Source organism: Geotrypetes seraphini, chromosome 3 (assembly GCF_902459505.1).
Source record: "Geotrypetes seraphini chromosome 3, aGeoSer1.1, whole genome shotgun sequence".
In the NCBI taxonomy this organism is placed as follows: domain Eukaryota; kingdom Metazoa; phylum Chordata; class Amphibia; order Gymnophiona; family Dermophiidae; genus Geotrypetes; species Geotrypetes seraphini.
The window spans coordinates 219,910,623-219,926,931 of NC_047086.1; the positions used below are offsets into that span (position 1 = coordinate 219,910,623).

General features: G+C 45.0%; 1 protein-coding gene across 1 annotated transcript in view; it reads left to right on the forward strand.

The window, feature by feature from the left end:
• Positions 1–16,309, forward strand: part of LOC117357250 (histone-lysine N-methyltransferase 2D-like) — a 468,534-nt gene that overhangs the window by 96,888 nt on the left and 355,337 nt on the right. Inside the window, 2 exon segments of the mRNA XM_033937621.1 lie at positions 2,131–2,191; positions 9,927–9,981. Of these exon segments, the coding sequence (XP_033793512.1) occupies positions 2,131–2,191; positions 9,927–9,981 (116 nt within the window).

Sequence of the window (16,309 nt, forward strand, 5' to 3'; positions counted from 1 at the left end):
CTGATATGGGAATTGCAGGCATAAGGCCGACATCTGATCCGGAAGCAAATTAATATTCAGAACCTCTGACTTATGAGGATTGATCTTAAATCCAGAGAGGACACCATATTCTCCCAGTACCCAAGATAACGCCACCAGAAACGTCCCAGGTTTCCGCAGGGTCAAAAGGACATCTGCGAATAACAAGATCTTATGTTGTTGCTCCCTCACCAGGAGATCCCTACTATATTAGAGCAGTGTCTAATCCTACACGCCAGGGGCTCAATTGCAATAGCAAACAGGAGCGGAGAAAGAGCACAGCCCTACCGAGTGCCCTGGCAGAATTCAAAAGGCTGCGTAAGATGCCCATTAATCCATAAAGAAGCCAGTGGGGCAAGATAAAGTGCTGAAACCCACTCAAAAAAATCTGCCCTGAATCCTCATTTTGTGTAGTTTACGGAATAGGAACGCCCAGCTCACTCTATCAAACGCTTTGTCAGCATCCAGAGACAAAATAAGAGAGGGTGAGCCAGACGTCCTAGCCGACCAAACAGGATGGAGTGCAGATTTAATATTATCAAAGGTTTGTCTGTGACGCACAAACCCTGCTTGATATTTTTTTTTTTTTTTTTTTTAATCAATTTAGCTACAACCTTCTGCAGCTGGGTAGCCAAGATTTTAGTAAAGATCTTATAGTTACTATCTAAAAGTGAAATAGGTCTATAAGATGGACACTCTGTAGGAAGCTTCCCCAGCTTAAGAAGTAAAACTATAGCTGCCAACCGCCATGAATAAGGCAGCGGTTGTCCATCAAGGGAATTAAATACCCTGGTGAGAATGGATGGCAAGATATGCGAGAAAGACTTATAAAAGCTGCTGATAAAGCCATCCAAGCCGGGTGACCTACCATTAGGCAATGACTTGATGGCCTGCACCGTCTCATCCACTTCTATAGGGCTGGAAAACAAAGAAGTTTCCGCTGCTGTTAAACTAGGCAATGGGAGAGACTCTAGATAAGTATCCATTTCAGCCTTGGTATCCATATCCTGGGCACTATATAAGAGTTGATAGTAATCGTCAAAGAGCTTGCTAATTTCCTGAATAGAAGTGTGAGGCCGTCCCGCATTATCATTAATCTGAGAAATATGATTACACACAATTTGTTTTTTCAATTTAGTAGCCAGAAGCCTGCTAGCTTTATTATTAAATTCAAAGTGAGCTTGGTGAACCCATTGTAAAGACTCACTTATACTAGCCAACTCCAGATCTTGCAAGGCCCGGGTCAATTCCAGTACTCTTTCCTTGGTAGAAGCCAGCCGCCCATCTGTCTCCTCCCTCCCCCCCCCCCCACTCTGCACCTCATGTAACTCCTGCCTCAATTTCTCCTCTTGTTTCCAGGACTTATAAAGATTTGCCTGTAGAGCTGTGATCCAGCCCTGTATAACAGCCTTACATCCTTCCCACAGAATCCTAGGAGAAATATCCCCTTGATCATTAAACTCCAGATATTCTACTAAAGCCTGAGTCAGCTGTTCCACCTGGCCTGGGTCAGCCAGAAGAGAATCTGAATACTGCCAAGAAGGCCGGGGGACTAAAATCACCCCCCCCCTAAGAGAGAGGGTAACTGGATCATGATCAGCTATAGTGCTAGTCTGAATATCACAAGCAACTACCCACTCCAACACCTGGCCATCCCCTAACCACATATCTATTCGAGAACCAGAATTATGTACTGAGAAATGAAAAGTATGGGCCCGAGACTCAACATGATGCCCTCTCCAGATGTCACTCAGTCCCCAATGCGCCATAAATTATTTCAGGTGTTCCCAATCCGCTCCTGCATAATTGACCCAGGCTGCGGTATTATCCTGAGCAGGGTCAAGCGTTAAATTAAAATTCCCCCCCACCCCACCATCATTATCATGCCCTCTGCTTACTGCAACAATAGCTTATCTAGTTGCTGAAAGAACTCTCCCTGATTCTCATTGGGGGCGTAAACATTAACTATTGTAAAATGGGAAGAACCCATTACTAAATGGAGCAGCAGATATTGCCCCTGTGGGTCTCGCCTAATCCGTTTAATCTTAAATTGTAAGGGCTTAGCTAACCATATGCCTACACCCCTAGTCTTTTTCCCCCCTTGAACATTAGAAGCAAAATAAGTATGAGGGTACCAGGGATGATGAACCAAATGCTCATGTCTTGCAAGCAGGTGAGTCTCTTGGGTCAGCAAAATTGAAGCCTGATGCCGCCGAGCTTCCTCTATTCAGGCCTCGTGCATTGCAGGACACCAAAATACAAGTCGTCATTCTAGAGCAGAGAGTTGCGCGGGGACAGAAATCCCACCCATCCCCGCCATTATTCTCTCTGTCCCCGCCAGGATCCACTCCATCCCCACCCGTCTCCGTCAGGATCCTCTCCGTCCCCACCCATCCCCGCAAGGAATTATCTCCATCCCCGCCCGTCCCCATAAAAAGCAGCAATTACTTCTGACAGGATCATCAATTCCACAGTTTCTTTTGTGTTTGCGCTGCTGTTTTCCTTGTGGATTCTCTTTGGTGGAACCCTTTTTTGTTTTCTGTTCAGGTAATTAACTTATAAACCCCCTCTTTTACTAAGGCTAACGTGTCCATTATATTATATGGACGAATCCTGCTTCCAAAGTCTTCCATCCCCGTGGGAGTCCTGTTGGCTAGAGGGGGGTCCCCGTGGGAGTCCTGTGTGCCAGAAGGGGGTCCCCGTGGGAGTCCTGTGGGTTAGATGGGATTTCCGCGGGACCCATGGGATTCCCGTGATCCCCTTTCCTGTGCAGACCTCTATTCTAGAGACCAACCCTCACAATGCCCCATCCCACAAGCTGAACGAGACAAAAAAAAAAAAAGAGGAAACACAAACCCCACACACCTACCCAACAGGACCAAAAATAAACAAGCCAAAGAAGACACCAGCCATCTCCGCTATAAGACCTTGCCCCCCCTACCCACCCATCATCCCCAACAATCCCCCTCCCCCCCCAAGCACCAGCAACCCTATAATCCTACAAGCAGAAGAATCCATCAGGAAAAACAAAACCCCAAAAAGAAAAACAGGAGGAAGGAGCCAATCAACATGCCCCATATATCAAACATATCCCTAACCCAAAATATTCTGACAGAAGTTACTATAACAGCAAGTGTTCAAGTGAAAATCAAATGAAATAGGCCTTAAAAATAAAACCAAGGCCTAAGTCTAGGTCCTAAAAAGGGGGGGGGGGGGTGTGGAAGTACACAGTAGCGACCCTCATTATCCAAAGGGAAAGGCCACTAGCCACAAAAAAGAAATATCAAATCCAAGAGGCAAAACAGTAAACCTTTCACTTTATACCCTTGGACGGTGTAGACATAGGGGATTGCCGCTGTAGCCACCTCTTGCGCAAGACAGAGCACTGCCACCGAGGCAAGGGCAACTTAGAAGGCTCCCGGGGAGGCCTTAGAGCAGAATCAGATTGAAGCTCGGGGAACTTGTTGATGGCCTCCTCCTTCGTGCGGATCTGATACAACTGCCCATCTTTATAGTATGCCAAAGCAAAAGGATGCTGCCATTTATATCTGATGCCCCTATCTTTCAAAAGCAAGGTAAAACGGCGCATCTCCTTCTTTCTGCGCTTTAGCGATATCCTGGAAGATTTCCACCTCATATGAATCACATGGGATCAAGCCATGTGCATGATCCCGCTCTTTCAGTTTAAAGTCACATGACTATGTCCGGGCTACATTATCCCACGGGCAACCCAAGGCATGATGCGCCCGTTCCAATTGAACAACAGGCAGCGGCTCCACAGATTCCTGTTCCTGAAAGATAGACTGCACCATTTTAGTCACAACCTCTTCTACTTTCAAATATTCTGGGGACTCAGGTAGGCCTCTAAAATGCAAATTGCAACATTGTCCTCTATTCTCTAAGTCCTCAATTTTGTCCGGCAATTGAAGCAAAGTTTGCTGACAGTCCTACAGCCCGCGGTCACAACCTTCAATAAATTCAGCCTGTTCGTCAAGGCGCGTCTCAGTCTCCGCCACTCTCCGCCCCAGCATAGCAATCTCCCCCCACAGGTCGGCTGCAAGCGAGTTAAGGTCCCTCCCGGACTGCCTTGATATCCACTTTAATTTCAGCCATCCAGGTGCAGACTTCTTCAAACTACCCTGAGTCCCCCGCCGGCGCTGACGCAGCAGAATCCACCTCCCCGGCACTTACCGAGGGTTTAGCGTGCTCTGTCATCATCTTCTCCCCAGATGGGCCAACCACGTGGCTCGGGGGGTGCTGTTTAGTGTAGCCAAACTCCGTCAGCGTGGCTCCTCGCTGTTTCAGCGCCATCATGCTGTAGAACACCTCCCTCAACAGGGATTAGAAGTAAACCCCCGCAGCAACTGCCAGAGGAGGAAAAATATAAAGATTATGCTGCGGGGCACTCGGATCTAACAGCTGAAGCGTCCATCTTGGCTGCTGACATCACTTCCTCCTTGGTGAAAACTTTTTTTAATTTTAAAATTGGGTGTACAGTATTTTTATATTTATTAAATAACATAACTTCTTACAGTTTTAAGCAGTTTACCATATATTAACATTTGGTAATAAGGATTTAAAGAATAATGACAGAGGAAGAATCAGGGTGAAATAGTGAAAAGGGGATTTCTTCATTATATGTAGCTAATATGCTTGACATCGAACATCATATATTAATAAATAAACTTAGTGCCCTCAGGTTGGGCTCCAAAGGAATGGGATGGGTCAAGAACTGGATGAGTAGAAGACGACAAAGGGTGGTGGTTAATGGGGATCGCTCTGAGGAAAGGGATGCTGCCAGTGGTGTGCCTCAAGGTTCTCTTCTAGGGCCTATTCTTTTTAACATTTTTATAAGCGATATTACCAAAGGGCTGTCAGGTAAGATTTGCCTCTCTGCAGATGATACCAAAATCTCCAATAGAGTAGACACCCCAGATGGGGTGAATAACATGAAGAAAGACCTGGCGAAGCTTGAAGAATGGTCTGAAATTTGGCAGCTAAAATGTAATGCTAAGGAATGCAAGGTCATGCATTTGGGCTGCAAAAACCTGAAGGAACGGTACAGTTTAGGGGAGTGAAGAACTTATGTGCATGACAGAAGAGTGGGATTTGGATGTGATTGTATATAATCTTAAAGTAGCCAAACAGGTTGAAAAGGTGATGGTGAAAGCTAGAAGGATGCTAGGGTGCATAGGAAGAGGTATGGCCAGTAGGAAGGAGATATTGATACCCCTGTATAAGACTGGTGAGACCTCAAATAAAATATTGTGTACAATTCTGGAGACTGCACCTTTACAAGGTATAAAAAGGATGCAGTTGATCCAGAGGAAGGCTACTAAAATGGTATGTGGTCTTCATCATAAAACGTATAGGAACAGACTTAAAGATCTCAATATGTATACTTTGGAGGAAAGGTGGGAAAGGGGAGATATGGTCGATATGTTTAAATACCTACGTTGGATAAATGCATATGAGTCGAGTCTTTCATTTGAAAAGAAGCTCTGGAATGAGAGGGCATAGGATGAAGTTAAGAGGTGATAGGCTCCGGAGTAATCTAAGGAAATACTTCTTTACAGAAAGGGTGGTAGATGTGTGGAACACTCTTCTGGAGGAAGTAGTGGAGACAGAGACTGTGTCTGGATTCAAGAAGGCGTGGGATAGGCATGTGGGATCTATTAGAGAGAGGAAGAGATAAAGGTTACTGTGGATGGACAGACTGGATGGGCCATTTGGCCTTTATCTTCCATCATAGTTGGAATTTTTATTACCAAACAATATAATTGACCAGTGTATATCATAGCCAGTATTTCCCACTTACTACATATAACTTCACTTTGTTGTATTCATTTTATTTTATGTATTTTATTCTGTCCTCCCACTTCTTCCACCTTTTTGCTCCATAGTTATCTAACTGACCATCACTTCTCTGTTCCATGTGATACTCCTCCAGAGCAGAGTACTGTTGGCTACCCCACACTCCACTATTGATCCACCTTGTGCACAATAATTTTAAAATTCTGTATACTTTAAAATTTTTCTTTATTCTTTTTGGCAGAATGTTATAAGGCTTCGGTGCTCCTCAGGCCTAACCCTCCCCAGCAATATTTCTTTCCAAGTATTACCCATCCCAGCTTTCTCTAACCCCAAATCAGCTTGAATCCTTTCCCCTCTGTTAGTAGCTTTAGCATCCAGCTTTTTTTCTCCAAGGACAAGTAGGAGGTGGTGGCCTTCATGTGGGTATGTTCTCCAGCTACTTGTGATAGGAGGCAAGAGGCTGATAAGCACAGATCAAGAGAGGAAGACTTTGGAGGGATAATGTCTGAAGATCTCAAGGTGGCGAAACAGTGTGACAAGGTGATGGCCATAGCTAGAAGGATGCTAGGCTGCATAAAGAGGCATAACCAGCAGAAGAAAGGAAATAGTGATGCCCTTGTATAGGTCATTGGTAAGGAAGGGAAAGGGATTGGGACTTGTATACTGCCTTTTTGTAGTTTTACAACCAACTCAAAGCAGTTTACATACAGGTACTTTAAGCACTTTCCATATCTGCCCTGATGGGCTTACAATCTATCTAATGTTCCTGGGGCAGTGGAGGATTAAGTGACTTGCCTAGGGTTACAAGGAGCAGTGCAGGGTTTGAATCCACAATCTCAGGGTGCTGAGACAGTAGCTCTAACCACTACATCACACTCTCCTCCTAAGGACCCACTTGGAGTACTGCATTGAGTTTTGGAGGGCTGTGTCTCCTTATGCACATAAAACCTGAAGTGGTTCAAAAGAAGCTGAAAAGATTTGGGGGTTGGTGCCAAAAGATGTATGAGAAGAGATTTGATAACCTAAACGTGTTTACTCTAGAACAGTGTTGCAAACTTTGTTGAGCCGCAGCACACTAAAAGTGGCTGCGGCTCGAGGCATCCAGAAGTGTGTGGATGTCACGTGCATGCAAAGGCCCTCCAGACGGTCCCTGAGGCGTTGGGTGGGTGGGGGGATGCCGGCAGGAAAGATGCATGGAGAGGAGGAGAGGCACTGACTGATTGCCTACAAGATATGCCTCTTGCTGCGTGAGGCACGTCCTGTAGGCAGTCAGCTGGCGCCTCTCCTCCCCAGCATCTTACAGCATAACTGAAATCTCAGGAGGCACACAGTTTGTAATATACTGCCCTAGAGGAAAAGAGGAACAGGGGAGATGTGATATGGATGTTTAAATACTTGAAACATATTAATATACCAACATATCTTTTTTTTTCAGAAATAGGGTAATGATAGAACTGAAGGATATAAATTGAGATAGCAGAGCAGCAGGCTAGGAGTAACATCAGGAAATACTTTTTATAAAGGGTGGTGGATGCCTGGCAGGGTGGATTTGATTTAAATCCAGTTGATTTAAATCACTAGTCAGAAAGAATGTATTTAAATCATGTTTTTTCCATTGCTTTCACTGCCACTTAGTACTGCCCAAAAAAGGAATAGTTGCTTGTTTCAGCTCTTTATTTCTTCATAACAACTGTATCAAAATGATGGTAACTTGCACTAATAATAACAAATATATTTTTGCTGAAATATGACAGTTCCTGAAGACAGTTTTTAAGAAATATGATAAGATCAAAACATTTACCAGCCTGAAGATCATGCCTATTCAGACATGTTCCTTTTGTCATCTTCATCAAAGAATGTCTCATGATGATTCATTCAGGCCATCAGGCTCTGTATTTATTTGTCGCAATGTTTGCGTGCTGCAGGCATGCCTGCCTTACCCATAGGTAGAGGAACTTCATTAACTGGGTGTCTTTTATGGCCTGCTGCCATGATAGGTTTTCTCCTCCAAGGAGAGGATAGACTTGTGGAGTATTCAGCTCAAAAGGTTTCACTTTTTCATTTTTACTGCTTACCCCTTCCTCCTTACACTTAGCTCCTTTATCCAGAAATATAAACTTAGCACGTAAGAGGTAAACAGTTGCTTCTGTGTATATAAATTTGCAAAGGAACAGTGGGGCTGAGGTCATTTTCTTAACTCTTTTTTGCTGCAAAGAAGTATATTATCTCTGCAGACACAAATTCACAGTTTTGAGAAATACAAAACCAAGCACCTCTAGGAATATTTTCTGGATAAAAAAAAATTGCCCATGATATGAATGGATTTATGGAATTTATTTACAAAAAATGTAAACATTGCATGAATATACAGCCTCAAGCTAAGTAATCAAAAACTAATCCTTATTTCATATTGATTAACTTTTGGACTATAATGTACTCTAAATAGAAAACTATACTATATAGTTGGGGGGGGTTGTGGTTTTATTTTTTTTTTTAAAGCATTTTATTTTATTTTTTTAAATTTGATTTTCTTTTTAAATCATCGATTTTTATCTGCCCTAATGCCTGGAATACCTTCTAGGGGAGGTGGTAAGAACAAAAACAGCAAATGAATTCATAAATGCACATATAGGGGATCCATATATAAAAAGAGCATGGAATCATTGCAAAACTAAATGTCCTTCCAGCTTTAAACAGAGTATAGAGGGGTGTAGATCAGTGGTCCCTAACCATTTTGACACCAAGGACCCCTTTTATAGAAGCAAATTTTTCCTGGGACCAATGGGGGGGGAGGATTCAGGGTGGGTTGGTAGGGCAGTTTTATACACAATATACGTTTCATTTCTATTATTATTAAGTTATAAATAGAAATTATACAACTTATCATAATGCAGAATCAGTGGGAGCCCTGAGCTTGTTTTCCTGCAACCAAACTATCCCATCGGGGGACGATGGAAGACAGTGACACGCGTGCAGAAGAACCCCGATGACCCCGCCAACCCATCACCCTGCACAGCACCTTTCAATCTCTCCCTCCCATCCCCCAAGTGCAGCAGAACTCCGATGACCCTGTCAACCCATCTCCCTGCACAGCACCTTTCCATCTCTCCCTCCCATCCCCCACGTGCATCAGAACCCCGATGACCCTGCTTACCCATCTCCCTCGCTGCTGCTTTTCAGAACGGAGGTCGGCGGTCAGCGGGGTTCTGCTGAAGGATCTCTTGTGTCCCAGCTGTTAGATGGCGGGCCGTGGACCAGGGGTTGGGGATCCCTGATGTAGATTACATGAAGCAATGGGTAGAATTCTGGCTACAATTAGTGCAAATGCCATTTGTCTAAAGGCTAATCCACATTCAATAAAATTGTAAACTTTTGTGAGTAGAATAGTCGGCCCATATCTTTTAAGAATGAGGACCAAGAGGAAAAAACATTTGATTATTCCCAGACTTGAATGGGATAGGAGGTGTGGACAGTTGAAGACTTGGATAAAGTGGATGATTTGTGTGTGTAGTGCTTTAACAGCCGTCTCAGTTAAGTGAAAATATGGCATTATACAAATATGCCATTATACTTTTATGGTTTCTGGGGGCACATTTAGAACAATTCTGGAAAAGTTTCAAAATGTTAGAAGTTTTTAGATATTAGATAACCATGTAGCTTTGATAATTAAGCATAGTATTGGGTGGATACAATGGCACAATGTTTTCTATATTGACCTCAAGTAACATTATATTGATTAAGCTATGTTGCAGCAAATTGTTGGGCAGATTGTATGGACCATGTGGATCTTCATCTGCCATAATTTACGTTAATTTTTAGTGTTGTCCTGTGCGTGCATATCTTCCTGCCTACTTCTGTTATATAGTTGCAATTTTTTGTACAATCCCCCTCTATTCCTCGACAAGTGGGTTATGCATCTCATGTCGCGAGACTGCTTGTAGGAAACCTCTTTTACATAATTTTTTCAGACCCTCCCTTCTTATCTCAGCACTTCCCCCTAAGTTACAGTTGCTTTCCTACAAGTGAGACACTAGGAGCTAGTCTTTTCTGCTTGTGTGTAATTTTTCTTCTAATCTTGTGTTTTCGTGCTGCAGAGGTTCCCAACGGGGACAGCTCTGACTGCGGGAGATCCCAGACTTTCCAGATAAAGTCTGTTTCTAGGGGGTTGGCTACCTTGCAGTACACTTCCTTGGCAGCCTGCACCTTCAGATCAGGGCTCAGGGACTATTCCCTTGGGAACTAGCTTACCCCAGGTTTGTTCGCTGGTAGGTTTGAGCTCAGGCTGTGTGACTCTGTGAAGGTATGCCTGGGATCAGAGCCGACTGGATTCATCTTCCGGGTCGCATGCATGGTGTGTTCCGTGGATGGCAGAGGTCCCTGGCCGGTGGAATCAGGCCAGAGGGGCAGTCAAGAAGACCAGTCCTGTTTACAAGGCTTGTTGAGGCAGAGGATCTCCCTGTAAGCTGATTCAGTTTCTTTCTGCAGCTTCCTAGCACACAGCATGGTACAGTGAGTATAGGGCTGACAGCCTGTCACAGTGAATTTGGGGGGTGCTCCTGCAGCAGGCCATCTTGGATTTTCCTGTTTTGAATCTAGTTATTTTTTGCCTCTACAAGCTTCGCTTTTGCAAGAAAACCATTCAGATGGACTCATCAGGGCAGGATACTTTGGATTCATGCCCTGTTTGTGGTAGATGGCTGTCTGGCGAGCAGCCGTGTTCCACGTGTTCTGTGGCGCCTGGAGGGAGTGAGACTTTGTCAGCCCTGGTTCCCTCGAACCTTTAAGGGGTCCTGCCGCTCACTCCAGCAGGGGGCCAGTCCAGAAAATAGAAATTGTACCCCGGTGACAGAATGCTTTCAGCCCCAGTGAAATACAGCTGCAATTCGGTGGCAGAGTTTAAGAAATCCTCCAAAGGCTCCAAAAGGAGTTCTCAGGAGGTGGTTGCTGACTCGGATCAGAGTAATATGGTCGCAGATGTGTGCACCTATTAGGAATCTAGCTGCAGTGTTTTGAATTAGCTGTAGGCATGATAGATTGGTTATGCTTGACCCTAGAAATAACGTGTTTCCGTAATCTAAGCGACTAGTAATGAAAGCATTTGTTAATTTTGTTGAATTATTTATAGAGAGCACAGGTGAGGAGGGGAGGGAGAGGAGGACATAGTGAATGGACAGACTGAATGGGCCATTTAGCCTTTATCTGCCATCATGTTTCTATGTTTCTATTCTTTAGATTTTGCTGGAAACATTTAGATGAGATTCACCTTTCTCTTAGGTAACTGGGGAGTTTGGGGCCTGGATATCCCAAATATGTGATTATATAATCAGGCTTATTTGTTGCGACACATTAGAGATTGGATTGTTCCAAGATAACTGTTAGATTACACTAGAGTTGGAAAAGCATTTTATGCACCTTATGTTTTTTTTCATTATTATATATTATGGTTTTCCTGCTTCCTTATGTGCTACATAAGTGTATGATTTATCATCCTTTGAGAGAGGTTTTGAGACTGCTTATAAATAAATTGAGAGGCAGTCCCTCCACACCAATTTATTAACTATTTGGGGAAAATGTGATGATCAGGCTAGAAAACCTGACGTTCCTAGACTGGGAGGCTGCAGGGCTAGTTATGGTAGAAGATTTTAGTTACATCAGGAGTTTTGTTGCCACTGGAGGACCTATAGAGCAAGATAGGGGATGTTTGGGAATCGAGGTTTACATACAATCAGATGCAACATTATATCAGATCTTTGGGTAGAGCGAATCTTGGAAATAGGATAAGTCAGAGGTTGAGGAAATTCTTTGTTGATATCTCTGAGGATGTGGTTCCTGCACATCAGAGGAGAGTAGGGATTTTACAGAAATTAAACATAGATGTAAAAGAGATTTGGGGATTATCTTAGTTACTTGGGACATTCTGTAAACCATTCAGGGAATACCACAGGTTGTCACTAATGCGGGGTTTAGGGAAACATTTTTTTAGGGTGCGGTTGCAGGCCTACTACTCTCAACAACAGTTGCACAAGTCTGATGCAACTCAGTCTCCTTTATACTCCAAATGTAACCTAGCAGATAATACTATCATTCATGCCTTTTAGCAGTGTCCTCAGATTCAACAATTCTTGCACTCCATTATCTATTATATGTCTCTCATTATAGGAATTCTAATGTTTAACATGGACAAGTGTAAGGTGATGCATGTTTAACATGGACAAGTGTAAGGTGATGCATGATGGTAACAAAAATCTTGTACACGAATACAGGATGTCTGGTGCAGTACTTGGAGAGACACACCAGGAAAGAGACTTGGGAGTACTGGTCGACAAGTCGATGAAGCCATCCGCGCAATGTGCGGCGGCAGCGAAAAGGGCAAACAGAATCTTAGAATGATTAAGAAAGGGATCACGAACAGATCAGAGAAGGTTATCATGTCACTGTACCGGGCCATGGTACGACCTCACCTGGAATACTGCGTCCAGCACTGGTCACCGTACTTGAAGAAGGACACAGTACTACTCGAAAGAGTTCAGAGAAGAGCGACTAAAATGGTTAAGGGGCTGGAGGAGTTGTTGTACAGCGAGAGATTAGAGAAACTGGGGCTCTTCTCCCTGAAAAGAGGAGACAGAGGGGACATGATTGAAAACCTTCAAGATAATGAAGGGAATAGACTTAGTAGATAAAGACAGGTTGTTCACCCTCTCCAAGGTAGGGAGAATGAGAGGGCACTCTCTAAAGTTAAAAGGGGATAGATTCTGTACAAATGTAAGGAAGTTCTTTTTCACCCAGAGAGTGGTGGAAAACTGGAACGCTCTTCCGGAGGCTGTCGTAAGGGAAAACGCACTCCAGGGATTCAAGACAAAGTTAGACAAGTTCCTGCGGATCTGGAACGTACACAGGTAGGGCTGGTCTCGGTTATGGCGCTGGTAGGGGCTGCCGCGGGAGCGGACTGCTGGGCATGATGGACCACTGGTCTGACCCAGCAGTGGCAATTCTTATGTTCTTAGACACCCCAGAATACTTATAGGCAAGCAAATCCCAAGGAGGAGTGCAATTAGCACACTATTGAAGTGGAAACTTTCTTATTTCACAGAAATCTGTTCTACAACATTGGGTGGGGGGGGGGGATGAAGCCCCTGGATATTGGCACTGGTGAAATTAAGTATACCAGCTTATGGTTTGAGAGGCACAAGAAGGAAAACATTCATTTAAACATAAGAACATCTTTTTAAAGATTTGGTATGGATACATTCAACATCTTACACCTTGTGGGCGAAGTCGAATTCCTGTAACGTTTTGAGATGCCATTTCAGTGTTGGGGGTGGGAGGGGAAGAGTTAAGATACACATTTTAGTTTTAGTTTAGTTTATTATCATTTCTAGCCTGCCTTTATCCAAGGCAGGTTACAAAATGTACATGCATAATAAAACAATTAACAAAACAACTTGCCTATAACAATCAAACTTCTCACCAAATGACATACTTCATGGTACAGAGTGCATACCTTCCTATCCACTGTTTCTGTTATTACATCGTGTTAAGTAAGTACCATATTTCATAGCATAAAATAGATGTACATAAGAACATAAGCAGTGCCTCCGCCGGGTCAGACCATAGGTCCATCCTGCCCGGCAGTCCGCTCCCGTGGTGGCCCAAACAGGTCACGACCTGTCTGAATCACCAGAAGGGGCTCCCTTGCCACCTTGGTTTCTCATTGAAGTCCTATCTTCCCATTGAAGTCCTAACCCTCCGGTCTTGCACATGCACGACCTGGTTGGGTTTCTATACTTATTACCTGGTTAGCTTTCTATACTTGTGTTACATCCCAGCTCCTCCCTCAGTATCCCACGATCCCTTTATCCCTCAGGAATCCGTCCAATCCCTGTTTGAATCCCTGTACCGTACTCTGCCTGATCACTTCCTCCGGTAGCGCATTCCAAGTGTCCACGACCCTTTGGGTGAAAAAAAACTTCCTTGCATTTGTTTTGAACCTATGTCCCTTCAGTTTCTCCGAATGCCCCCTCGTACTTGTTGTCCCCTTCAGTCTGAAGAATCTGTCCCTATCCACCCTCTCTATGCCCCTCATGATCTTGAAGGTCTCTATCATATCTCCCCTGAGCCTCCTTTTTTCCAGAGAGAAGAGCCCCAGCCTATCCAACCTCTCGGCGTATGGGCAGTGTTCCAGCCCTTTTACCAGTTTCGTTGCTCTCCTTTGGACTCTCTCAATTACCGCCATGTCCTTCTTGAGGTGCGGCGACCAATACTGAACGCAGTATTCCAGATGTGGACGCACCATCGCTCGATACAATGGCATGATGATTTCCCGCGTCCTGGTTGTTATGCCCCTTTTTATGATGCCCAGCATCCTGTTGGCTTTTTTCGAGGCTGCTGCGCACTGTGCAGATGGCTTCAGTGATGCATCCACCAGCACACCCAAGTCTCTCTCAAGTCTGCTGTCTCCCAACAATGCCCCCCCCCCAATTTGTAGTTGAACAACGGGTTCTTTTTCCCTATATGCATGACCTTGCATTTTTCCACGTTAAAGCGCATTTGCCATTTGTTTGCCCAGTCTTCCAGCTTGTCCAGGTCCCTTTGCAGGTCCTCACACTCCTCCCTGGACCTAACTCTGCCGCACAGTTTGGTATCGTCTGCAAATTTTATAACCTCGCACTTTGCCTCCTTTTCCAGGTCATTGATAAACGGCCCCAGCACCGATCCCTGTGGCACACCGCTTGTGACTCCCCACCAGTCAGAATATTGGCCCTTCACTCCGACCCTCTGCAGTCTACCCGACAACCAGTGCTTGATCCATCTGTGCACATCCCCTCCCACCCCGTGGTTCCACAGCTTCCTAAGCAGCCTTTCATGTGGCACCTTGTCGAAAGCCTTTTGAAAATCGAGGTAAATGATGTCTATGGGTTCCCCATTGTCCACCCGACTGCTTATTCCCTCAAAGAAGTACAGAAGGTTCGTTAGGCACGACCTTCCCTTACAGAATCCGTGCTGGCTTGTTCTCAGTAGGCCATTCCTCTCGATGTGCTCGCAAATGCCGTCCTTGATCATAGCTTCCACCATCTTCCCTATAATTGAAGTCAGGCTCACCGGCCTGTAGTTCCCGGGGTCACCCCTCGATCCCTTCTTGAAGATAGGTGTGACATTCGCCAATTTCCAGTCCTCTGGTACCTCACCAGTTTTCAAGGATAGGTTGCAAACATGCTGGATTGTGCCCGCTATTTCTTGTCTTAGTTCCTTCAGAACCCTTGGGTGGATCCCGTCCGGGCCCGGTGATTTACCGCATTTTAACCTGTCTATCTGTTTGAGGACATCCTCCTTACTTACCTCTATGTGCTCCAATTTTTTGGCCTGTTCCCCACTCATGAGCTCCTCTGAGTCCGGTATATTAGATGTGTCTTCGCTCGTGAAAACCGACGAGAAGAACGTGTTCAACCTCTCAGCTACCTCTTTATCCTCCTTAATCACTCCCTTCCTATCCCCATCGTCCAACGGCCCCACCTCCTCTCTCGCTGGTCGCTTCCCCTTTACGTAACTGAAGAATGCCTTGAAGTTTTTTGCCTCCCTGGCCAGCCCCTCTTCGCATTTCCCTTTCGCTTTTCTAACCTCTCGGTGGCATTCCTTTTGGCATTTCCTGTGCGCCTGGTGATTTTCCTCCGTTGGGTCCTCTTTCCATCTCCGGAAGGATACTTTTTTGTCATTTATTGCCCTCTTTACTTCAGTTGACATCCAAACCGGGTCCTTTGATCGCTTGTTCTTGCAGCCTTTCCTGAAACTGGGGACGTACATTCTTTGTGCTTCCTGCAGGGTTTCCCTGAATAGGGTCCAGGCGCTTCCCACAGTCTCCATCCTAAAGATGTTTCTGAGCTTCCTCCCCACCATTTCCCTCATAGCAACATAGTTCCCTTTCTTGAAGTTGAGCGCAGTTGTTGCGGTCCTCCTTACTATGGGTGTCCCCCTTTCTAATGTGAATCTGATCGCATTGTGATCACTGTTGCCTAGTGGTCCTCCCACTTCTACCCCTCTTGCAGGCCCCCCTAATCCGTTTAGGATGAGGTCAAGAGTAGCACCCCCTCGCGTCGGTTCTTTGACTAGTTGCTCCATGAAGCAGTCCCTCACAGCTTCTACAAATCCTGTTTCCCTAGTGCAGTTGGAGTGACCCGTACTCCAGTCTATTCCCGGGTAGTTGAAGTCCCCCATCACTGTTACACTTCCAGTCCTGCATTCCTGTCTCAGTTCCGCTTCCAAGTCGTGTCCGACTCCTTCTGGTGTACCAGGTGGGCGATAGTACAGCCCCAGTTTTATGCCTGCACCCTTGTTTCCCGGCAATTTGACCCATAGCGATTCCAGCCCCTCTGCTTTTGTTGCCATATCCATCCCGACCGAATGGATAGAGTCCTTTATATATAGTGCTATGCCTCCCCCCTTCTTGTGGGTCCTGTCCCTCCTGTAGAGCTTGTACCCCGGC